The sequence below is a fragment of the Ailuropoda melanoleuca genome, chromosome 14 (genome assembly GCF_002007445.2).
Source record: "Ailuropoda melanoleuca isolate Jingjing chromosome 14, ASM200744v2, whole genome shotgun sequence".
Lineage (NCBI taxonomy): Eukaryota > Metazoa > Chordata > Mammalia > Carnivora > Ursidae > Ailuropoda > Ailuropoda melanoleuca.
Genome location: NC_048231.1, coordinates 79,712,983 through 79,736,814, shown reverse-complemented (window position 1 = coordinate 79,736,814; position 23,832 = coordinate 79,712,983). Strand labels below are relative to the sequence as shown.

Here is a 23,832-nt window from a genome sequence, read left to right as displayed (position 1 = left end):
CACCTCCACCCAGTCCCCACATCTGGACTCCCCAGGCGGACACGTTCATCATCGAGGCCGCCGACCTGGGCGTCATCTACAAGATCAAGCTCCGCCACGACAACACCAAGTGGTGTGCAGACTGGTACGTGGAGAAGGTGGAGATCTGGAACGACACCAATGAGGACGAGTTCCTGTTCCTGTGCGGGCGCTGGCTGTCCCTGAAGAAGGAGGACGGCCGGCTGGAGAGGCTCTTCTATGAGAAGGTGCAGGAGAGGCGGGGGCGGGGTGGGGGAACTTGGCTCAGCCAGGGCTCGCCCAGTCCCCATGCCTCGTGTTCTGGCAGAAGGTGCCAGAGCTGTAGCGGGGCTGGGCCGGGCTCTTCCGGCAGGAGTACACCGGGGACCGGAGCAGCAACTGCAGCAGCCCAGCTGACTTCTGGGAGATCGCCCTGAGCTCCAAGATGGCTGACGTGGACGTCGCCACAGTGACGGGGCCCATGGCGGCCTACGTGCAGGAGGGCCCCGGTAAGCTGGGCCGCGAGCTCCGCGGGGGCGGGACAGGCCTGCGTTGGCTTCACGGTCCACCGAACGCTTCATAATTCATACAGAGGGCCTGTCTCCCGCCCCACCACAGCCTGACAGGGCAGCGATCAGCCCTGTTGCAGAAGGGGGCACAAAAGCTGAAGAGAAGTTAGGGGAAGGATGCCCTTCATCCTCTGACCTGCCACCAGGAGGGCGTCCCGGCACGCTGTGCCCCTGCCCAGACTCGCAGGATGTAGATTCAGCCCCAAGGGCCCGAGACGGTGTCAGCAGACAGGAAGCAGCAGCGGCGGCCCCCTTGCACGCCAGGAGGGGCATCACATGGAGGCCTTGAGCCGCACAGTGTGATGTGGTGAGGAAGGGGGAAAAGTCCTAAAATGGTTTTAGGGGCATTTACGTTCCACTGCTGGTTCTGACAAGCTCATTTTTCCAACCAGATCTTTGAGATAAAGCAGTTCTGTGTTTGTTTATCCGACATTTAAAGTCACTGCCTATCTGTTCAGCTCTCTTAAGTATAGAGCCTGACAACCACTGTATTCCCCTCCAGGAGACCACGTAGTGGGGGGTGTCTCTGGGGCTGAGCAGAGAGAGTCAGTCATTTTGTATTCTACTTTCTCACTCTGTGAATAAATGACAGACTCACAAGAAAGTGCTTCTCCTGAATTAAGCACTGTGATCAACTGTGAAAGGCCAAGGGAGCCCTCCTGTAAAGACGAAATAAGGCTGTAGGCAGGTGCAGAAAACAACGCTGGTAATTCCACCTAGGAAGGGCTAGGTTGGAAACTTTCAAAGAGATACAGATTGCACAACCTACAGCCATATAACCTATACCAGAGCATTGTCTCCCAAGATATGGAGGAAGATGATCCCAGAGAAGGGTTTCCACTTTGTATCAGTTAATAACTACAAGCGACTGAGACAAGATAGTGACTTAAACAAATGAGGGATTTTTCTTTTCTCTTACGTAAAAGTTCAAAGATAGGCAACTGGGACTGATACAGCAGGTTTCAGTGAAGTCAGGGACTTCCATCCTAGAGGTTGCCCATGGTTCCAAGATGACTGCTGGACCTCCAGCCATCGCATCCACATTCCAAGCAGAAGGAAATGGAAGGGTAAGGGGCAAAAGGGTGCTTCTCCCAGCTGAGTCAGAAATTTCCCTAGAAACCCACCCAACAATGCCTGCTTCCATTTTATGAGCACCCCTAGCTGCAAGGAGAATGGATACTTGCTGGGCAATTAGAACTCTGTGCTGCACTACCCGAGCAACGTTTTATATTGGTTACTCTGGTCTGCTTTGGAAATGGATGCCTTCTAGAACTTCCATTTACCATGTTACACATATAACACCATTTTATTTTTCTTCCCCAAATTCCTACTTTCTGCGAGACCTTGTTTTCACCAACCTTCTTTTTGCTGACTACAGAAAGCTTTCCAAGCATCTGACCCCCGCACCTGGCGAAAGGCTATTGTTCTTGCCCTACTCCACATGGGAGGGCTAGGTGCAACTGCGATCATTGGTCAGCGGGGCTTTTAGAAGTGGCAAGGATGCTCTTTTAGGGTGATCTTCACTTGGGAGATACCAATCTCCCATTCCCTGGAGAGTAGACGCTCACCATAGATCATTCACCGGTCTGGAAGGCCCTGTTGCACTTTGTCTCAGAGGCAGGGAGCTGAGATCTGTGCTCTCCAAAGGTCATTTCCAAGTCTGTGAGCCCACCCGTGTCCACCTGGCCTGTTATGAGGCTGGGCCCCGTAATCTCTTGCAGTGATTCCCTACTATGTGTCGGTCGCCACCGGGAAGCACAAGGATGCGGCCACTGACAGCCGGGCCTTTATCTTACTCATCGGCGAGGACGATGAACGCAGTAACCGCATCTGGCTGGACTTCCCCCGTGGGAAGAAGGGTTTCAGCTGTGGCTCCGTGGAGGAGTTCTATGTTGCAGGCTTGGATGTGGGCATCATCAAGAAAATAGAGGTGCTGGTCCCCGGGTCATGGGTTGGTGCCCACCCCCAGGGAAGGAAGGAGCCAACCAGGACCTAACAGGTGGAGGCATGGAGGGCAGGCAGAGCAACCGACCTGGAGCCCCTCCTCAGAGCAGGTCATGCGGGAAGGTCCCCTGGCCTCTGCCATCAACTAGGTGACCTTGAATGAGTCACTGTCTTGCCAGGTCTCGGTTTTCCACCCACCTAATGGGGATGCCTGGTGTGTTCGTTTTCTGTGGCTGTGTAACAAATTACCACAGACTTAGATTAAGATCACATAGATATATTATTTCCCAGTTCCCTGGGTCAGGAGTCCAGATGTGAGTTAGCTGGGTCCTCTTCCCAAGGTCTCACTGGGCGGAAACCAAGTTGCTGCTAAGGCTGTGGTCTCATCTGAGGCTGGGGGTCTTCTTCCAAGCTCATTGGCCATTGGCAGAATTCATTTCCTTGTGGTTGTAAGACAGGCCACCAGTTTCCAGAGGCTGCAGGCCTCCCCAGTCACATGGCCTTCTCCAAAACATGGCAGTTTGTTTTTACAAGGCCAATTAGACGTGATCTCTTCTGCTTCAGATCTCTCTGACTTCTCCCATCTCTGACATCTGGACCCTCTTTTAAAGGGCTTGCCTGATTAGGTCAGGCCCACCCAGAATAATCTTTTGATTAACTTAAAATCATCTGATTAGAGACCTCCTCTATTTTATCTGCAAAACCTCCTCACCTCCATGGGACGGACCTGGGTCTGCATGTAGAGCAAATTAGGAGGAAGCACTGAGGAAGGAGGGTGCAGAATAAGGAAGGGGATGCTGAGTGGCGAGGGCTTCCTTCCCAGTTTTACCCAGACCCTCTGTGTCCCCTCCCAGCTGGGCCACGATGGGGCCTCCCCTGAGAGCTGCTGGCTGGTGGAGGAACTGTGTCTAGCTGTGCCCACCCAAGGCACCAAGTACACGTTGCGCTGTAACTGCTGGCTTGCCAAGGACCGAGGCGATGGTGTCACCTCCCGTGTCTTCGACCTCCTGGATGCCATGGTGGTGAACATTGGGAAAAAGGTATAGAGATGGGCCTGGGTGTGCATATGGCATGGCAAGGGCCATGCAGGCTGGGGTAGGAGAGCAGAAAGGGGGACAGAAATGAGGGAAGCAGGGGATTCCTCAGTGGGGCACTGGCAGGGCTGCAGCCTGGTATACCAGCCAGACTCGCTTTGCTAGGAGCCAAGAGACTTGAGTCTCTTTGGGTCTACTGCTATGTGACCTTGGGCAAATTGCCTTGGTCTTCTCATACAGTCCATGGAAATAGTGCTTTCCATCCCATTGCATGTAAGATCTTGGTGAGAGCAAATGAAATCGTGAGCAGTCCATGAAGAGCACTGCAAGCTCTGCATAGATGTGTGCAGTTTTTTTTCTAAAGGCCCCCTCGATGCCCGAGGACGGTGGTGGGGAAAGATAGCATTTAGGATGCCGTGTGCCTCGGATCTTGCAGCGCAGTGAGAGCTGCCTGCACAGGACCCTCTTCAAGGCAGGAGCTCGGAGCTCCTGTCCTGGCTCCATCTCTAACTGATCCAATGACCTAGGACGAAGTTGTGTGAACTCACAACTCAGTGCTGGAGGCCTGGGTGCAGGCCCAAGGATACATGGCCAGTTGGTGGTTCAGGCAGTTCTGGTTCATGCGACCCTAGAGGCTTCTCTTTCCCTCCGAAAAGCTGTGGGGTCGACAGAATGCTCCAGCCCTCAACTCTGTTCCTGAATCTAAACCCATGGGCTATAGATTTAGGTCAGAAGGTGTCCTACAAAGATAAGAAGAAACCATCCTGGACTTGAGTGTGCCCTACTTATATTGTATATGGAAACAGAAGGAAGGGCTGAGTTTGGGGCTCTGAGAACCTTGACAGGCAGTGTGGATGCCTGCCCCTCCCCTGCTTGAGAGCCAGAAAGCAGAACTTTCTACAGCATAGATACACTCCCCTCCCTTACCCAGACATCTCCATCTGTGGCCAGACGGATGGTGTGGGTGAGCACAGAGTTCATCCAGGGACCTCTGTCCTGACCCAGTTCCCAGCATGCATGTGGGCGCGAGTGTGTCTGTGTACGTGCCACCCCCCCCACACACACATGCACACGCCACTCAGTACAGCTGTATCTCCCCCTGAGCCTTTCAGTCTGTGGAAATGCAGACCCACGCCCCTATTATTCATGTTACAAAAGAACACAGGTTTCTCACTTTGCAAAGAACCACAGGGCTCTTTGGACTGGCCATCTCCCCGGGAGATATCAGACCGCAATTACAAAAGCTCCATTTCTGTGTCTCTTTCTGGAAACAACCTATTGCCTAAAAAGAGATGTGTCTGTGTAAAGGAGAGAAAGATAGGCCCAGAGAGCACGACAGTCTGGAGGGACTAGCCTTAAGGGGCCAGTCTCCATGGGGTCACCAAAGCACTCATTTTGATCTTTCTATTTTTCATGCCTGTCTGAATAAGAGCAAAAAAAGTGTCAGGCTCCTGCTTTCATTCCCGCTCCTCCTGCCACCGTGATGCTGTGTTAGGGTCTGAGAGGATCTTCCTGATAAAGCAAGAGGGTCTTCAATCATTACCTTGGCAAACAAGTACTGAACTTGTCCTCTGGGCCAGACCTGCAAATGCCACTTCTAACCTCATAGGCATCATGGTGAAGATTCTAGATGCTTGAAAAGCACCCGGCACCCAACAGGCACAACGTGCAAATAACTTGGGTTTTGAGTTCGAGGGCTTCCGGGTAGTGGGGACCAGGCACCTGAACAGGTGCGAATGCACTGCTGCAGTCATAGGGGAAGGGAAGGGCCAGCTGTGTTCAGGGGAGATGGTCAGCCTGGCGTTTCTGTGGCCATGTATGCAAACCTCTCCTGATCCATTGAGACCTATGCTAGTCGTTGGGCCCCTGGCAAGAGGGAAGGGAGTAAGAAGCCAGGGGACATTCCAGAGCATGGGTAAAGATGACCCCTCTTGCCACAAGGCTGCCTCTGGAGAAAGAACCAGTGGGGGCACAATCCAGGGAAGAGCTGGTGGAGACAGATGGAAGGAACACACCCTCCTTGGAACAAACCTCAGGCAAAAGGGCAAAATCCCAACCTGCAGAGCAAATCATGGACTCAGTGGCTGTCCTACTTTACAAGTGAATGGAGCCAGAGCTCCTTTAAACGTCACCGCTCACGGATGTTCAGGGTATGTGCTGGCTCGGGTGTGTGCTGGCCTTGCGTGACGCAGGGTGGACCTGGAGTTGCTGCTTGCTGACCCATAGCTCATGGCAGGCCTGGCATGGGTCCGGGGTGAACTATCTGCAACTCCCACGGCTCTGTGAACGTCTATCCCTGTTTCTCGGTGGAGGAAGCCGAGCCTGGCCGTGGGGGGCTGGGTGGGAGGTGTCCACCCAAGTTCAACAGCTGGCAGGTGGCAGGCCCGGGTACAAAAGGCCCGCTAGCTGACTCCAAAACCCGCTGTCCTGCCACCACGTGCTGCTCAGTTGTGTGAGCTCAGCCTGGGGTTTGGTTGACAAAGAAATTGGGGAATACTGGGGCTTTCGGTCATGCTTCCAGTGCACATGCGTTCTCTCTTGGAGACTGAACTTCTCTCTAGCCCCGGACGGGACACAGCCAAGGACACAGAGTAACAAGGCCCGACTCTTGTTCTCCAGGCATTAGAAATTGATTAGGGGAAGGGCTCTTTTCAGAGCCACAGAGCTTGGAGGGCATCTTACCCTAGGGAGAGTGAGGCAGGCCAAGGCCCAGGACTCACATCCCTTTCCCTGCAGGTGCTCTATGAGATGACGGTGTGGACAGGTGATGTGGTCGGCGGTGGTACCGACTCCAGCATCTTCATGACCCTCTACGGCATCAATGGCAGCACAGAGGAAGTGAAGTTGGACAAAAAGAAGGCCAGGTATCCAGAGGTGGCTTCCGCCCCTCGCCCCTCTGCACATCCAATCCCCCAGCCTCTGATCCCATCCTGCCTCAATCAGATTGCTTCCCTCACTCTCCCCTCATACCTTAGGGCCTTCTAGCCTCCACACCTTTATCCATGTGATTCTTCCCTCCTGGAATTCCTTTCACCCATTCTCTTCTGTCCCAGGATCTTTCTCTCCCAGGGGCCAGCTCAAATCCCCCCTCCTCCAGGAAGCCTTCCTTGATCGCTTCAGCCCACAGCACGTCCTTCCTTCCTTCTTTCCTTCCTTCCTTCCTTCCTTCCTTCCTTCCTTCCTTCCTTCCTTCCCTCCCTCCCTCCTTCCTTCCCTTCATCACTTAAAAATGTTTATTGTAAGGTCTGTATATTAGTTGATAGCATTGTATCATTGTGAATCTCCTGCTTTCCTTCGCTCTACCATGGTGATGTAATATGTTTACATTAGGGGAAGCTGAGCAAAGAGAACACAGAAACTGTTCTATTTTTGCAACTCTCCTACAAGTTTAAAATGATTGCAAAATAAAAAGCCCAAAGAATTTTATAAATATTAAAAACTGACTGAACACCTAGTATATGGCAGGCACTGTCCCAGACGCTGGAGACTGAGTATAACCAGGAGGAGAGGATGCCCAGACTCACACTGCCTAACACCTGGGGAACCGCAGCAACAGCCTGAACACCAGAGTGACCTTATCGTGTGTCCGGCATTTCTCTAAGCCGCTGAGTGTACTGACACAGCTCATCTTCCCTGCGGCTCTGTGAGGACCGTTTTTATCATCCCGTTTCTTTTTTTTTTAAAAGATTTTATTTATTTATTCGACAGAGATAGAGACAGCCAGCGAGAGAGGGAGCACAAGCAGGGGGAGTGGGAGAGGAAGAAGCAGGCTCATAGGGGAGGAGCCTGATGTGGGGCTCGATCCCATAACACCGGGATCACGCCCTGAGCCGAAGGCAGACGCCTAACCGCTGTGTCACCCAGGCGCCCCTATCATCCCATTTCTGATAAGAGAAAACTGAGACACAGCAAGGTGAAGTCATGCTGTCGAAGGTCACATGACCAGCAGGCCATGGCAACGGGAGCTGCACCCGGGGTCCCTAGTTGTAAACATGAGGCTCTACTGCCCCTTAGGCGATCAGTAATGACGATAAAGGCGAACTCCTACAGCTCTTACTGTCTGCCCCTTTCACTGAATCCCTGACTCCGACAGTCCTGAGTTTGGGCTGGTTTTCTGTGTTCAGCCATTGGCCCCCAGGCCATCCCTGGCCCCTGATAGGTTGAGCAGCAGAGCAGGGCGACCCCAGAGCCCAAGCTGGCAGTTGTGGACCAAGTCCCAGCCACTGTGGGCCTGCTGCTGCTCCTGCTGTGGTCTGGCCGCCTGGGAGGCCTGCTGCAGAGGTGGGGGGGGCCCAGCTCCGTGGCCTTACGTGGCCTGGCCACGTCTGTTTGGATTCTCATGCTCTGTCAGTCTTCACCTCTATACTCTGCCCCCAAAGTCCATACCAACCCAAAGTCCTGTTGGTTTGGTTTTTTTAAAATTGATTATCCCATGTCAACATGCCACCTTATTTCACGGACATACGCAGACATAACTGCTGGTAGGAGAGGTAGACACCTTTCTGGCAGTGCTTAAATTCTAGAAGTCACATTATAATATAACCATATTGTCACATTATAATATAACCATATTGTAAAGGATTTGAGGCACCTTGTTAGTTAAAGGATTTTGTTTTTCTGAATAAAGACTTGTTTTGTGCTGAGAGCCCTTGTTCCTTAACTCCTCTGGTTCGCAGGCTCAGGGCTCTTACCCAAGGCAAGTTTTGCTTTATTTCATCTGCAGGTGGCTCTGTTTGACCTGTGCTGGTTTCGCGCGTCAGCGTCTCGACTCAGGGACTTGGGCAGTAAGACTCAGTGGGCTTGTGGCATGTGCACAGCTTGGTGTTGTGCAAGGAGATGCTTCTCCCCCAAGAGATGGTGCATGACCAGATAGGAGGCAGAACCACGCGTGCGCACACAGAGGCGGTATGACGTGGGTTTGCCTGCTGCAGCTGCCCTGTTGTCAGATGCTGTACCCAGGGGCCGAAGTCGATAGCCGTTCACTCACCCCACTCCCCAGCTGAAGTCCCCAACTTCTTATCTTGCCACCTTGGGGGAAATGGTTCTGGTAAACTAATTCACACCGAGTTGCTGGTGAATTAATGTGGCATCCAAAATGATGTCATCCTCAAAAGGTAAGGTGTAAACCAAGGAATGAGTCTCTAATGGTGGAATTTGAGTCAGTTGGTGTCTGGTGGGGATAGGTGCTATTTTTAGACAAAGGTATGTGACCTTTTTTTTTTTTAGGGAAGTAAGTACCTGTAAGGAATCATTCCCAGGCGCTGTAAAGACCTCATGCCCTGGGAAATTCTTTGGTCTGGAAACCAAGGGAATTCAGAGTTCTGTGGGTCTGCCCAACAGAATGGTTCCATGGCTTTCACTAGCCCTCAGTACAAAGGAGATGAGGAGTTGAGCCCAAAGGAGCGCCAGCAGAGGGAAGAGCCCAGTAGGGTTCCCGTTGCCAGTTCAGGAGACAGGAAGGAACTGTTGGAGCAGTGGGCATGGCCAGGGCTTGATAAGCTCGTGCATTTTGTATCTTTATCACTTGGAACTCATGCTACCTGGGTAGCATGAAAGCTCTGAGAATGGTAGGGGCCCATCTTTGGGGACTTCAAGGGCAGGGGAGTTGCTGGGGAGGCTGAGTCCCTCCCTCAGTCGGGCTTGGAGGCAAGTCTCAGGGGACAGAAGAGGAAGGCAGGCTGCCTTTGAGGGCCCCCGGGTCAGGCAGTTGGAAAGTCCCAGCCCCCACTGCTGGGTCAGCCCTCTTGACCCATCATCCTCAGCCTGGAGGCCACCCTTTAAGACAACATTGGCAGATTTGAACATGCATGGGGCCTGATCATGGCATTTGAGGATGACAGATATTTAGAATCTGTTCGAGATTTCTTTGACTTTGGTCTGCGTTCAAACCATTGCAAGGGTGCTCGTACAATATGGGTGCAGGCAGGTGGACTCAGCTCCCTGCCACCTCCTTATATCTCATGGGGCGCGCGCCGTGCTCACTTATCTTAATGCTCCCTGAGGACGGATCCGAGGAGCCAGGGGCTGTCAGCTCTGCCTGTTACCCCCCAGGCACGTCAGCACCCGTGGACACTGACACTACCACTGAAGCACTCGTCCTGCTGCTCACCCATCCTCAGAGCTCCCCCTGTGCCGGTTCCAGGGCAGTCTGCCCTCATCTAACCCCCTTCACGTTCCCGAAGTGCTCCATCCATGCTCCTTGGGATTGTGATAAATATTGACTGCAAATCTAGCGGCTTCAAACCCCAGAAATGTATTTTCTCCATTTTCCTGAGGCCAGAAATCTGAAGTCAGTATTACTTGGCGGAAATCAAGCCCAGCCACACCCCCTTCAAAGGCTCTGGGGGAAAATCCATTCCTTGCCTCTCCCAGCTTCTGGGGGCTGTCCGACTTCCTCTGCTTGTGGCCACGTCTCTCCAGTCTTCGAGGCCAGCATCTTGCAATCTGTCCCTGCTCCACCTTCACACCACCTCCTCCCTTGCGTTCATATCGAATCTCTCTTCGCCTCCCTCTTATGAAGACACTTGTGACTGCATTAAGGGCCACCCTCAGGGGGCTTATTTGTGACCCTACCACAGGGGCTGTGACCCACAGAGCATGGCTCTGAAGACCCTGTCATCTAAGGAATGGTCAAAAGTTCCGGGGACATTTAATTTTTTTAATGTTTATTAGGAAATATATATGGGTGGAGATAGATGTCCTTCTATGATCTACATAATTCAATAACCTCATGGCTCTTTGGCACCAACTAATCTGAGAATATGGTTATATTTACTTGTATCCAGCCATCTGTTCATATATATATATAACAAACGTAACATGCATGCATATATATGTACCTAAACTGTAAACACTTACAGAGCAAAACCTAGGCAGCCACCCCCCAGGCCAGTTCACTGGACCTCCCCACCCCTAGAAGTGAACTTGTCTTGGCTTTTAAGGTCAATACCCTTTTGCTTTCCTTTATCATTTGATCCCTGCCCTGTGCGGGCCTCCCTAAACAATCGGCTTCCGTTTAGTCTGGATTCCAGTGTTATGTAAGTAAATCAGGTTACACGTGTTCTTTTATGTTTTCTTTCTTTCCTTGACATTAGGATTTTCAGATTTCTCTGAGCCACTGAGTGTGGCTGCTATTTGCTCATTTTCACTGCTGCCCAGTGTTCCATTGTGGAGGCCCAGAGAAAAGAGGCCAGATGGCCTGTTGCACAGGACTGGGGAGAGGAGTAGAGGCACCAAGTAGGGCTGAACTGTTGATAATGAAACCATTAGGTCTGGTGGGCAGAGCTGGGGCCAGTGAGGGGAGGTCCAGCTCAATGTAAACCAAACGTATTAAGAGTAGGCCACGGCCATCCAGAGAGGGAAAGGGCTGCCACAGGCTGATGCGGGGCCCGTCACTGGAGGCGACAGGGCCTGAATCAGATGGCCCTTGGTGTAGAGATTCCAGCCTGGAAGCAACTTGGTCTAGCCTGAAGCCGCAGAGAAGGCTCTAGCCCCGCCGTTCCCACGAGCCCCAGTCATTCCTCTAAGGGCACAAAGGCAGACTGCCTCAGTGGCTGCCCCAGCGAGGCCAGCTTCGGACCCCACACCCTTCTTCCCTGTCTTCCAGCTAGCCCCTTTGCTGGCTCCCTACCCACAAACCTTCCCTAGCTTCTTAGCTATGTCTGAAATTCTTCCACTCAATAGCTGCTTTTTCCACACGAATGCTTTGGCCCTGGTTAGGTCCCCGGCTCTTCTAGGTCACAGAGACCAGGGAGTAAGTGGGTGCTGGGCCCTTTCCCGAGGACAGCCTTTGGTGAGGAGCAGGGAAGAGAAGGAAACCAGAACAGGAAAGGATTGAGAGACAGCCAAAGGTTGCACTCCCCAAACGCCCCTCTTCAGCTGCTGAGTAGCGGCTCCTCTGAGCAGAGAGCGGGGCCACCTCTGGACCTGCTTTGGCTGCCCTGTTTTCCTGAGCCAGAGGCACGGGGACCTGGATCAGAGGCTGATCACCACTCCCAGGGTGGCCTCTCCATGTGGGAGTCCTCCTGCATGTCAGCTGAGGTGTCTTGAGGGGGTCTGGGGCAGCAGGAAAGATGTAGCTAGTGAGTCGTGGAGGGATGAAGGGCCGCAGAGGGGCTTTCGCTTTGGACGTGGGCCTTTTACCCTGAGGACAGGTGGTCCATCCAGTAGTAATTGGTGTCTAGCCTGTAATAAAGGGTGAGGGGGCAGAGTCGTCCACTCTTTAGTCTTCTAGAAGAAAAGCTTATTTCTTTCTCCCTTTTATACCTGCCCCACCATAAAATCTCCCTAAAATGGGAATACTGGGCTAAGTTCAAAGGGTGAAAATTAAAGAGAAACACAAAGCAAAAAATTCTAAAGCTCCTTTGATCTGCAAAATTATGCACCTAGTGAGGAATCAGCTAGTTGAAAGATTATTTGAGAGAATCTCCAGTATGTGTTATGAGCTCGACAAGTAACCTGTGAGCACCTCCTTCTAGTTTCCACAGGACCAGAGGACAGGCAGGGCTTAGATTAGAGCAGTAGGGATTTAGGGCAGATTTCTGGGAGAATATTTTCACTTCAAATAATCATAAAATACACATGAGTAAGTTATCAAAAAGGATTAGGCCTCTGTTCCACCACTGTCTCTAAAACAAGGAGTAGTTCCCAGTTTGCAGCATTTTCAGTCCCAGCCCCCACTGGCTGTGGCCTGTTTTTAAACATGTGTCCTGTATATAAGGAAGCCCAGGCTCCATGCAGGGTCCTGTCTTCAGTGCTGCTTCCATTACACCCAAGGGCTTATCAGCAGCAGCATCTGGAATCAGTCAGCAGTCAAGCAGTCAGCACTGAAGGTTGCGTTATACATGTAGCCCTGTAGGAAGAGCAGTAAGAAGTCAAGATAGAGCGTCTCTCAGATGATGAGGTCATTCAGCCGAAAAACAGTAATAGCAACAAAAGCAATATTACCTTCTTTTTGCCTGCCACTTAATAGTTATTGGTAATATTACCCAATCTCAGGCCATTTGTTTTGCAGACTGTATATCGAAAAGTGTTAATGGTACCATCTAGAGTTGAGCAGTGTACACCTGCCCCACCATTCATGACAGCCCTGTCACTCCTAGAATCTCATTTGAAGCTTTGCAGGTATGGAATTCCTTTTACATTTTAAGTTGATGTCACATTCATTTGGTCCTCCTGACAGTTTTGTGAGATTGCAGGGCCAGTGTCATTTCCCCCAGACTAAGGATGAGGAAACCAAGTCCCAGAGAGAAGCTGGGACTGCTCTAGGTGGCTAGTGGAATGAGATTAGGACCCAGAGCCTGATTCAGGGCCAATGCTATCAGCCAAACTTACTTAACCCAGTCTTTCAAGAACCCATCTGGGGTGCAAGAGACAAACTACTGGGGAGTCACTGGGAGCCTCCCCTTCCCTCCTCACCCTGGCCTAGCTCCTCACTGTAGCCAGTGTCCTCACTTCATGCCCCTCCTCTCTTCCCCTAGATTTGAGCGGGAGCAGAATGACACCTTCATCATGGAGATCCTGGACATTGCTCCATTCACCAAGATGCGGATCCGAATTGATGGCCTGGGCAGCCGGCCCGAGTGGTTCCTGGAGAGGGTAAGATGTCTTCCTTCCACCTGCTGCCCAGCTCTTCTTCCTGCTCTTCTGGGTTATCAGTGGACCTGGTTAAAGAGCAAATGTCACTGTAGAGGGTTATGACATGAACCAGACCTACGTAATCCAGTGTGCCCTTTGGTGTGAATTAACCAGAGAACATAGTTTTAGTTGTGTCCAGAATGCGCTGTTAGTGTAATGTGGACAGAAACTTAGCGTGTACTTCCTGGAGGAGGTAAATTGGGAGGACTGGCAGAGGAGCAGCAAGAACCGGGGCAGCCAGAGGCTCTACTGTTGGGGACTTCAGGCAGGATGGCAGGCAGCTTTTGGTGCCCTGTGATCACACATTAGGTAGCTGCCTCTTTTCCCATCTTGGGCTCTGCTCTCCCTGATTCAGTCCTTAAATCTCCCAGCCACCAAAGGCATCTGTCCTGAGTCCCGTCAGGCTCCCACTCCCCTCTTCAACCTTTAACAGATTTTTCTTGAGCCAACAATATGGTACCCATACCAAGGACAACTTGGCCAACTTCAGGTATTTGTGGCTGACAGTGGTTTGGTTGGTCCGTGTTTCTGTCATTCATTCAACAAATATTTCTTGTGCACAATAACAGCTACCTCTCAGAAACATGTTTGGATGAATTACCTATTTCCAAATCCCCAAACTAAGGGCCTTCTGACCCTGTGCAAACCATGCCGGGCAGGGTCTTTGTCCCAGAGAATCTAAATCAGAAGAATTCATCTTGGGTCTGGAAGAGTGGGTCCTTGGGGTTCAGCCGAGTGGGCTGCATCCGCAGGTGGACAGCTGGTGGAGGTGAGGGAGGATGTTCCCACACTGTCTTCTCTCACCCAGATCCTCCTGAAGAGCATGAATACCGGAGACCTGACCATGTTCTACTACGGAGACTGGTTATCCCAGCGGAAGGGCAAGAAGACCCTCGTGTGTGAAATGTGCGCTGTCATTGATGGGGAGGAGATGATGGAGTGGACCTCCTACACTGTCTCAGTCAAGACCAGTGACATCCTGGGTGAGTCAGGGCATCCCTCCCATCTCCCAGTCCCACATCCCGCTACCCTTGCCCTCCCTCAAATTCTGTCTCAGGTCCTGGGCTCTGGTCAGTCTCTCACTTTTCTTGGGCTGCTAGCCAAATGTTAGTCAATGTGAGTCCTTTCCACCATGTGTCACTTTCTGTCCAAATTATTTCCTCCTAGTGACCAAATTGACTCTGACCCTCCTCCCTCAGGGAGGTCTGGGAGAACCTGATTGTGCACCCTGGTCAAGCACTTGTGAAAACTGTGCAGGAGCGTGACTCAGAGGCCCCCTGTCTTCCTGCTGCTGCCTCGTGCCCCTCACCCAGGTGCTACGCGTCTCAGATGCCCTTGGGTTCCTTCCCACATCCATGTACTTGGCAACCATCTTCTGTGTGCCAGCTCTGGCCTGGAGTCTTAGGAGTCTTGTGAGTCAGACATTCTAGTGGAGCAATGACAGTGAAGCTCTGACAGAGGTCTACGCTGGATCTGGGGAACCCAGAAGAGGGTGCCTTACTTAGCTGGGGATCAGGGACAAGGGTCATGGAGGGCTTCCCAGGGGTGATACCAGAGCCTGGTGCAGAAAGACAAACAGATGCCACTGAGGCAGATGGAACACCAGTTGAAGGGCCTTCCAAGCAAAAAATGCTAGTGTTTGCGAAGGTCTGAGGTTGAGAGGGAACATGCTCTCACCATGGAGGCAATGTCTCCCGCCTACCCTTCTCTATATCCAAACTGCTCTTCAGGAGCTCTTGCAAGGAATGTGACAAACTCATTCACACTGATCATAAGTGACTAGTGAGGGATTAACGTGTTGGCCTTAATAGCTTACGTTTTCAACAGAGAAGCATTTAGCCAAAGAAATTAAGCTCTCGTGGTAGGATCTTAGGCATAAGTGATGGGTCAGTATCGTGGGTAAGTTTGTTGGCACCACTTTTCTTCCTTTCTCTTAAGAGTGGAGCCTTCACTCTTTTGCTAAAAGGTCCAAATGTCCACGTTTTCTACTCCTACATTCCCTCAAGATGTGTTCTCAGAAAATGATTGACAAGTCTCTGGATAACCGTAGGATGTGTATGTTAGGAAAGCTACATGGAGCTACCTCTTCCAGAAACATTTTCTTTTTAACTAGGGTCAATACCTCTATCTGGCTTAAGCAAATTATACAAAGCTGTAATATAGATTGTCAACCAGGGGTAGATCTGGGTAACAAGGAACTTTCATATTTCCTTCTGAACCCACATTGTGCAGGAAGGAGCCTGGATCTCTAAACTGCAAATCCAGTCTTTAGCACACCTTTTAAGTATGGGTATATTTCCCCTGAAATAAATGAGTTTTTGCACTAAACCACTCACACTTGCTAACCAGGACTCCAGTTGGCCCAATAGCATTTATAAGTCACAGAGCTAAGATGAAGGATAGAATTGGAGACCCAGGAGTCCCAGGAAACTAACCAGCCCTTTCCAGCCTCTCCACTGGACTCATCGATGTTAAACTTCCCATCTGCACCGCTGAGTCCCAAGGAAGCCAGGATGGAAACCAGAGCAAGTGGGCTGCGTGTGGGAGAGGGTGGCACCCAGAGCCCTTATTTTGTGCACCTCTTAGGAGCAGGCACCGATGCCAATGTGTTCATCATCATCTTCGGGGAGAACGGGGACAGCGGGACCTTGGCCCTGAAGCAGTCCGCCAATTGGAACAAGTTTGAGCGGAACAACACAGACACATTCAACTTCTCTGACATGCTGAGCCTGGGCCATCTCTGCAAGCTGAGGGTCTGGCATGACAACAAAGGTACCTCCCGCTCAAGGTCAGGGTGGTGGGGATAGCAGACCTCACCTTTCCACCATCCCCCTGGCAGCATGTTGACCCTTCTACCCCAGGGTGGCAGGCAACTGAAAACTGTTGATTGCCACCATTTTGACACTTCCATCAGTTAGAAAATGTCCTGTGTTTCTAGACAAATTTAAGAAATCAAGCTCAGTTCCTAACTACACCGTTGTCTTGTTCATTGCTCTTTCCCTAATGCCTATCACATTGCCTGTACTATAGTAGGGACTTAATATAGTTTTAATGGAATTTATTTATAGCCACGTTTCACCCTCTCAGATCCATTCCTGATTTTTTCCATGCGTCAGTCACAGGAAACCTACATTTCTCTGGAATCAGAGTTTTTCCCATGCCTTAATACTTTCAAAACCTAAGTCCTGGCCATGAATCTCAGGGTCATGACTAGGTCCACTAATACCGGCTTCCCCACCTTGCCCCCAACACTGACTATGCACATAACTAGACTTTCTCATTTTTCTTGATGCATTTTTCTTCTATACAAAAATTTGACAGCCAATCATTTTGTATCCCCTCGCTGTCAAAAGAAAAGGGAGGCAGCTCAGCACCATGGACAGCTCCATACAGTTCCAGCCACTATGGGCCATTGCTCTTCAAAGAGCCTGATGCCTCCCTTGGATAACTCAAGACCATCTGATTGCCTTGGTCCCATAAGGGCTCCTGGCCTTAAAGAAACCCTGGGGCACCAATGTTATCCTCTTTCCTTTCCAGGCAGAGGAGTGGGCCTCCTCCCCTCCAGCCAGACTCTGGATCTGAAAGCAGGGAAAGGAAGATGTCTGTATCCTCACTGAACCCAGGTGGCAGGGATACGAGGGTCAGGAGAGGTACAAGGAAGTCCAGGTTCTCTGCCTAGCTTCCTCTTTATAGTAACTTTCTCCTCCATAGATGGAAGCTTAAATGTTAATATAAGCCAAGACAGCTAAATATGTCCTTAAGCTCTCTCTCTATGCCACATTTTTTCATATTTAGTTTAAAAATATTCAAGCTACATTATGCTTCCCTTGCATAGCAATTTATGAGGACAAAAATATTTCGTTTGAGAGCTTTCCACAAAAAAAGCGGTGATGCCACATAAGTTAAGTTACAAACGTTTAGTTACCTTAATAGCATGGCAATTGTCTCTTTCCTTGAATCTACCTTTCCATCTTTGTTTATCCAGTAATTTTTTTATGAAAAATTTTAAGGATGCACAAAAGTGAGGGAAATGGTATAATGAACCTCCCCATACCCGTCACATAGATTCAACCATTATGATTTGTCATGCCTGCTTTCCCGTTTTCACTTCTTCTTTTCTTTCTGAATTTCTTTTTGGTTGCTAGATGATATAAAACCAAACCCTAACTTCATTATTTCAACCCAAACATATTTAGTATGTTTCCCTTTTCAAAATGGACATTTTTAAGTGAAACATAATGCCACTATCACACTTAACAATGATTTCCTATGCCATCCATTTCCACTCCATATGCAAATTTCCTTAACATAAAAAATGCCTTTGTACTTTTGGGTTTGCTTGAATCTGGCTGCAAACAAGGTCCACGCTCTACATTTAGCTGCCATCTCCCTTCAGTCTCTTCAAACACAGAGCATGCCTACTCTTTTTGTTTTGTTATGCCATTGACTTTGGAAGGGACTGGGCCCAATGATCTATAGAATGTCTGCATTCTGGATCTGTCTGTCTGCTTATTGTAGTGCCTTTGCCTCTCGATTCCCTGTATTTCCTACAATCTGAAAGGCAGCCCTAAAGGAGTGCTTGGATTCAGGTTCAACTTCCTTTGGCAAGAATACTCTATAGGTGACATCAGGGCTTCTTTAAAATAGGAACCGTGTACTTCACATTACCTCACAGCAATCCTACTCTTCCTGACATTCACATTGAATAGTGGATCCAGGGACTGTCAGCCTGGTTACCCCGACCCCACCCCCAGTAACTGTTCATCTAACGGCTTCAACCAGTGACAATCAATTAGGATTACAAATGGCGATTTTCTAATTATCCTTTCTTATCCACTTATTAGCTACAATTCTTTTGTTAATAAAGTGCTCCCATGATTACCATGAGATATAGTCCAGAGAAGAAAATCAAGGTAAATGATTTATTCTTCCCCTTAATTCCAATTACCTGCATAGCATTTATAATACTGAACAAATTATAACATACCAAATTTATTTTCTAATTCATCTTGCTCTCTTGCTTTCTCTGATGAAAACTCTGGGGAAATAAAAAAAACTTTTTTTAAAGATTTTATTTATTTATTTGAGAGAGAGTGAGAGAGAACTGTTGGGGGGAGAAGCAGAAGGAGAGGGAGAAGCAGACTCCCCACTGAGCAGGGAGCCTGCTGCAGGGCTCGATCCCAGGACCCTGGGATTATGACCTGATCCGAACACAGATGCTTAATTGACTGAGCCACCCAGGTGCCCCCTGAAGAACCTTTTTACCACAGAATTGAATCTATGATTTAAAAAGATCACTATGATATATGTGGAAGGATGATAACTATTAGCATCAAGTATAGGAGTAAAATTCTGGAGAACGACTAATTATCTGTCCACAAGGTAGAGTGTGCTTAGATAATTTCTAGTGTGTGCATGGCTAGGAAAGCCATACAACTATGAAAGAGAATGAGACAGATATGCTCTAATATGGATTGGTTGTGAGTGGAAAGGTATGGTGTCCAGCAGTGTGGGATAACTATCTTTGTGTAAAAAAAAAAATAAAGTGTAAGTTTAAAGAGGAGACTTTGGGGGCATCTGGGTGGCTTTGTCGGTTAAGGTTAAGCCTCTGCCTTCAGCTCAGGTCATGATCCCTGCTCAGCGGGGAGTCTGCTTCTCCCTCTTCCTCTTGCTCCTTCCCCTGCTCATGCTCTCTCTTGTGCAAGCTCTCTCTCTCAAATAAATAAATTTTTAAGAGGAGACTTTGTAAAGAAACAGACTCTCTAATGATAGGTTTCAGGTGGATGCCTGTTGGTGCACAGGGTCAGGCAGGGTCTCCACCATCAGACTAGTGTTGGCCACACCATTAGCCAAGCTGTAACTATGGATTTGTCTTTACCAGTAAAAGCCAACCATGTGACATCAGCCAGTCCAGAGCTTCCTGTTTCCAGCTACATGTCTGATAGGTTGTTAGTAGAGGTAGTTGTGGTAGATCCCTATCAATCACATCAAATGTTTCCAAAACAAGCAACTAAGTTAGCAATGAGAAAAGAGCTGAGGACACGTTTCTTTCATCTAAAGGAGTTGAGTTTAGCCTGCTATTTACTATGGAAGGAGTGTGTTTTGTTTATTTGGTTCTCAGAACTCCTACTTGAAAAGAGAATTGGGGATGGGTGAGACACTACCATGGTTTCAGAGGACAGGGGAAAGGGAGAAAGGGTGGGAAGAGAAGCAACCATGCACCAGGGCAACCCAGGCCCATTCCTTCTTTGGTTGTCTTCACCCCTACATTACAGCACTGAATTGTCTGTGGCTAAAGTAAAAGCCAGCCCAGAATCCACCCTTCCCCTCATCTCACTGTCACCACCCTGCCTGGAGTCCAGGGAGTAATTCAGGAGTGAAATCTACTTGGGTTTGAAGCAGGGTGAATAGTATGTTCTGGCAACAGAAATGATCTTGGGATGACCCACCTCTCCGATTAATGTCATCCTTCTCCACTAACACTCACGCACACACTCTCACACTTATAATTCCCATTGATTCCCATTGATCATTTTGTCATGATGTCATAGAAAGACCATCATCCTGGAGTCAGGAGAGATCATTAAGCCAGTGATTCTCAAGGTGTGGCTCTGGGACCAGCAGCATCAGCATGACCTAGGAACTAGTTGGAGATGGCAATTGATGGACCTCACTGCAAACCCACTCAAACAGAATCTCCAGGAAGGGGGGCCCAGGTGATTGCAGTGGAGGTCCTCATTCTCAGCCTTGACTACACATGAAATCACAGGGCAGCTGTAAAGACCATTGATGCCTGGCTCCTACTTGAGAGATGATTTTATAGTTGATTTGAGTAAGGCCTGGGTAGCAGACTCCATCTCTCTCTCTCTCTCTCTCTGCACACACACACACACACACCACTTCCAAGAGACCCAACATTTCTCTCTCTGCCTTCCTTTTTACTTGCCTCTCTCGTTCTCAGGTCCGCTCTGGAAGCCTGTAAGGGCTGCTCCAGTAGGTTTCCTCTTCCTCATTTCCAGGCTGAACACACCAGGGATTATTACGCCATCGAATCAGTTTCATGACATTATCAGGGACCATCTCAGAAAGCAGCCAGTTTATAATCTTACAGTCAGAACTGGCCCCAATGTGGAAGAATAAAAATATTACTGAGATTCTTTTTAAGTTTATTTATGAAATTACTCACCACTGTTTAACTCCACAGAAGTGTTTTAAATTTTAACATAATTGTTTTAGCACTCATGGGTTTCTACTTGAGTAAAGATCTATGTTTAAAAAATATGTGAAGTGCTTTTTAAACCAGAATTAAGCTATCCTAGGGCTGCTAGTATGTATGCCCTGCCCGGGAATCTCCACGTCTACCCCCCACCCCCGGAAGTCTGAGGGACCAGAAGTCTGTGTCCATCTTTTGTGTGTCTTTGTGCTTATAAGACCCTTGAGACCAGCAGCAGGGTCGACAGGTGTTGCTGAGGGTAGTGTCCGATCCTAGAGAATGGCTTTTTGGTGGGGACATGGGACGGCCCCCACACACCCAGGGGACATGGTAGGGCAAGACATGAGCGCGTATACGTGCCTTCCTTGACAGGTTGCCTTGTGGACAATTTATGAGCAGCAAGTATCATCACCATAACCTGTTACACAACTGGATTCCCCGCACATGTGACGGGCGCTTTGGCATTCAGAGTTGTCGGGGACTTTGAAGGGCGGAGAGTAACTGAATCAGTAAGGGGTGCAAACATGACACAGCTCCACAGTAAATGCAGAGATTCACACTTGATAGCTATGATCTGGGGGGAGCACTTCTGAGGGAGGCCCTGCCAGTTACAACAGAAGTAGCTATATGTTCAATAGTAGGCCAAGACCTTTCAGTTTTAACATATACCCTGAAGAAAGAGCAGCTTTGAATCCCTTGTATGACTGCCGAACAGCCAAGGTCCTCAAAGTCATAACATACACGTCCGGCATTCACTGAGCAGCTACTGCGTGACGGTCAGTATGCGAGGCATTAGGGAAACAGAAACAAATAAGACCTGAACCCTGCCCCCAAAAGCTCATGGTCTGGGGAGGAGACACATGTAAACAATGGTGACACAGGGTACTCAGGGTGTGGCCAAGACAGGTGCAGGGATGCCAAATACAAGCCTACTGGGCAATCAGGGGATGCTAGGGAAGGCTTCCCGGAGGAGGTGATGCCTCAACTGATGCTGGAAGGGTAATGGGCATGAGTCAGGTGCATAGTGGTGTCAAGAGGTAACAGGATTCATCCTTCAGCTGTGTGAATTCCCAAAAATCAGTGGTCCCCATTGTGAATCTGATGGAAGCTATGAGCCCTACCCCTGGTGAAATGGGTAATTACAGCACAATTTCTCTGGGCCCTTAGACTGCTTCGTGACCATACACAGATCCTCTGAGGGCTCATGAACCCCAGGCTAAGGATTTTGCAAAGAGAATGACATGCTCTGGGCTAGAGGAGCCCCCAGAGACCCATCTAACCCACCTCTTCGTTTCATCAACAAGGAAAGCCAGGCCCAGAGAGGAAAGAGAACTTGCGTGGGGCCGCACAGCCAGTGGGCTGGGGCAGGGGGGGGCAGCAAAAAGCTGAAAGCGGGGCAGCACGTTCAGCTCCCAGTCCCCACGCTGTCTTTTCCACAGGGCTCTTTCCTGGCTGGCACCTGAGCTATATCGACGTGAAGGACAACTCGCGCGATGAGACCTTCCGCTTCCAGTGTAACTGCTGGCTCTCCAGGAGTGAGGGAGACAGACAGACGCTCCGTGACTTGGCCTGTGCCAACAACGAGATCCGTGATGAGCTGGAGGAGACCAGTACGTGGGGGGCAGGTGTGACTTGTGGGCTGAGTCTTCAGAGTTAAATGAGAGGTAGCTCAGGAGGGGGTGGGGGATGGTGTCGGTAAATCTGAAGTGGAGACCGTTATAAGCAGAGGGGAATCAGATGTCCAATGCAGGAAAGAATTTGGGGAAGGTACAGAAATAAACACCCTAAATATTATTGGTGAACTTGGAACAGCCGAGACCTTGGTCCCATATCATGGCCCCAATCACAGGGTGGCCGGAAAACCACTGGGGACAAGCTCACCCTGCCCTGAGGGCTGGGCTGGGCACTTTGGTGGGAAGCTCTGTCTCTGGTTTATTTTTTATATCACGGGCATACAATTGGTGCCTGTGGCAACAGCTGACAAATCAAGACTTCTGGAAACAGAATGTGTAGGGGGAGCCAGCATCTCCAGCAGCCACTTTCTTTGATCCTTCCTCAGGGGGTACTTAAAGGGGAAAAAGTAATTGATCCCTGAAGTGGATGGCCATCCCAGGACTAGGAAGGTGTTTCTTTAATACAGATGCCAATGTCTGGGTTCAACAGATTCGAAGAAGTCTTATCAAAGGTATAAAGAAAGAATTTTTAACCTCAGTTTTCAAGGTAATCTAACTGCATTAAGAGGTGAACCCCCAAATCTCAATGGCTTAACAAACCAAAATGCATTTCTCACTCATGTAATAAACCATCTAGTGTGGCTATTGTCAGGAGACCTTCCACACTGTGATTCGGCGACCCAAGCTCTTTTGATCTGTGTCTCTGCCATTTTCAACATATGGCTCCCACAGTTCTTGCAAAAGGGAAAAGAACATGGAGAAGGCATGCTCCCCTACCTTCTTCACAAATTGACTCACTTTCTATTGGTGAGAACGAATCACTTGGCTCCACCTAGATGCAAGGGCACCTGGGAAATGTAGTCCCTGGCTGGACAGCCCCTCCAGTGGAAAAACTGTATACCACGGAAGGGAAACATGGATCTCTGGTAGAAAGACACCCTCTCATGTTGGCCACACTATCCAAACTACCCAATCATGAAATTAACTGCTCTGAGAGATAGTGAGCACTGTGTCCCAGGGAACATGCAAAGGAGGGGCCAAGCACCCCTTTGTCAGGTTTACCGTGAAAGGATTCCTCCCTAATTCACAGGGTGGAATTACCGGGTGCCCAGCTTCATTATAGATCCTGTGATTGGTGCACCCTGCTTTGTGACCTCCAGTTTATTTGTATCAGCACTTGCACGTGGTTAGTCTCCCTATACAACTAGGAGCTCCCAGAGGTCAGGGGCAGAGTCATCCACGTTTGCAGCCTTCTGCAGTTCTGTAGGTTTTGGGACTTGCTAAGTGTGCAGTTAGTGCTCAGCAAATGGAAGAAGAGGCGGCCCTTTCTCTTAGAGCCTCCTATCTTGTGAGAGGGAGAAGCGTAAGCCCCTTATGCAATAGGAATGCTTAAGCCCCTTACAAACGTGCCAAGAGGAGCGATAGAGGCTCCTCGGTCTGTTGGCGTTCAGGAGAGGAGAGATTTGTGCGGCTCAGAGCATAATCACTGAGTCTCTGCAGATTTCCTGCCAAACGCTGCTAAGACCTGCGGGGGCTGGGTTGGCAGGGAGATCGTGGAGGGGAGGCGGCACCCGCCTTAGTTCCGGAAGGATGTTACAGGCTGGAGATGGGACAGCAGGGGCGTGGAGCCCAGGAGCTGGCCGGGGTGATCTGTCTTTCCCTAGAGGCAGCAGAGGGCAGAGTGGCGCCCTCTAGGTGTCCACAGGGGAACAGATGACCTTACCTGTGTCCTCAGATGGACGGTCACCCTGGGGAGAACGTTGGAC

General features: G+C 49.8%; 1 protein-coding gene across 1 annotated transcript in view; it reads left to right on the top strand.

The window, feature by feature from the left end:
- LOXHD1 (lipoxygenase homology domains 1) overlaps nucleotides 1-23,832 on the top strand; it is a 155,868-nt gene that overhangs the window by 120,616 nt on the left and 11,420 nt on the right. Inside the window, exons 30-37 of the mRNA XM_002918122.1 lie at nucleotides 36-245; nucleotides 371-506; nucleotides 2,288-2,496; nucleotides 6,281-6,408; nucleotides 13,024-13,141; nucleotides 13,989-14,163; nucleotides 15,767-15,952; nucleotides 21,833-22,003. Of these exons, the coding sequence (XP_002918168.1) occupies nucleotides 36-245; nucleotides 371-506; nucleotides 2,288-2,496; nucleotides 6,281-6,408; nucleotides 13,024-13,141; nucleotides 13,989-14,163; nucleotides 15,767-15,952; nucleotides 21,833-22,003 (1,333 nt within the window). The remainder of the gene's footprint in view (nucleotides 1-35; nucleotides 246-370; nucleotides 507-2,287; nucleotides 2,497-6,280; nucleotides 6,409-13,023; nucleotides 13,142-13,988; nucleotides 14,164-15,766; nucleotides 15,953-21,832; nucleotides 22,004-23,832) is intronic.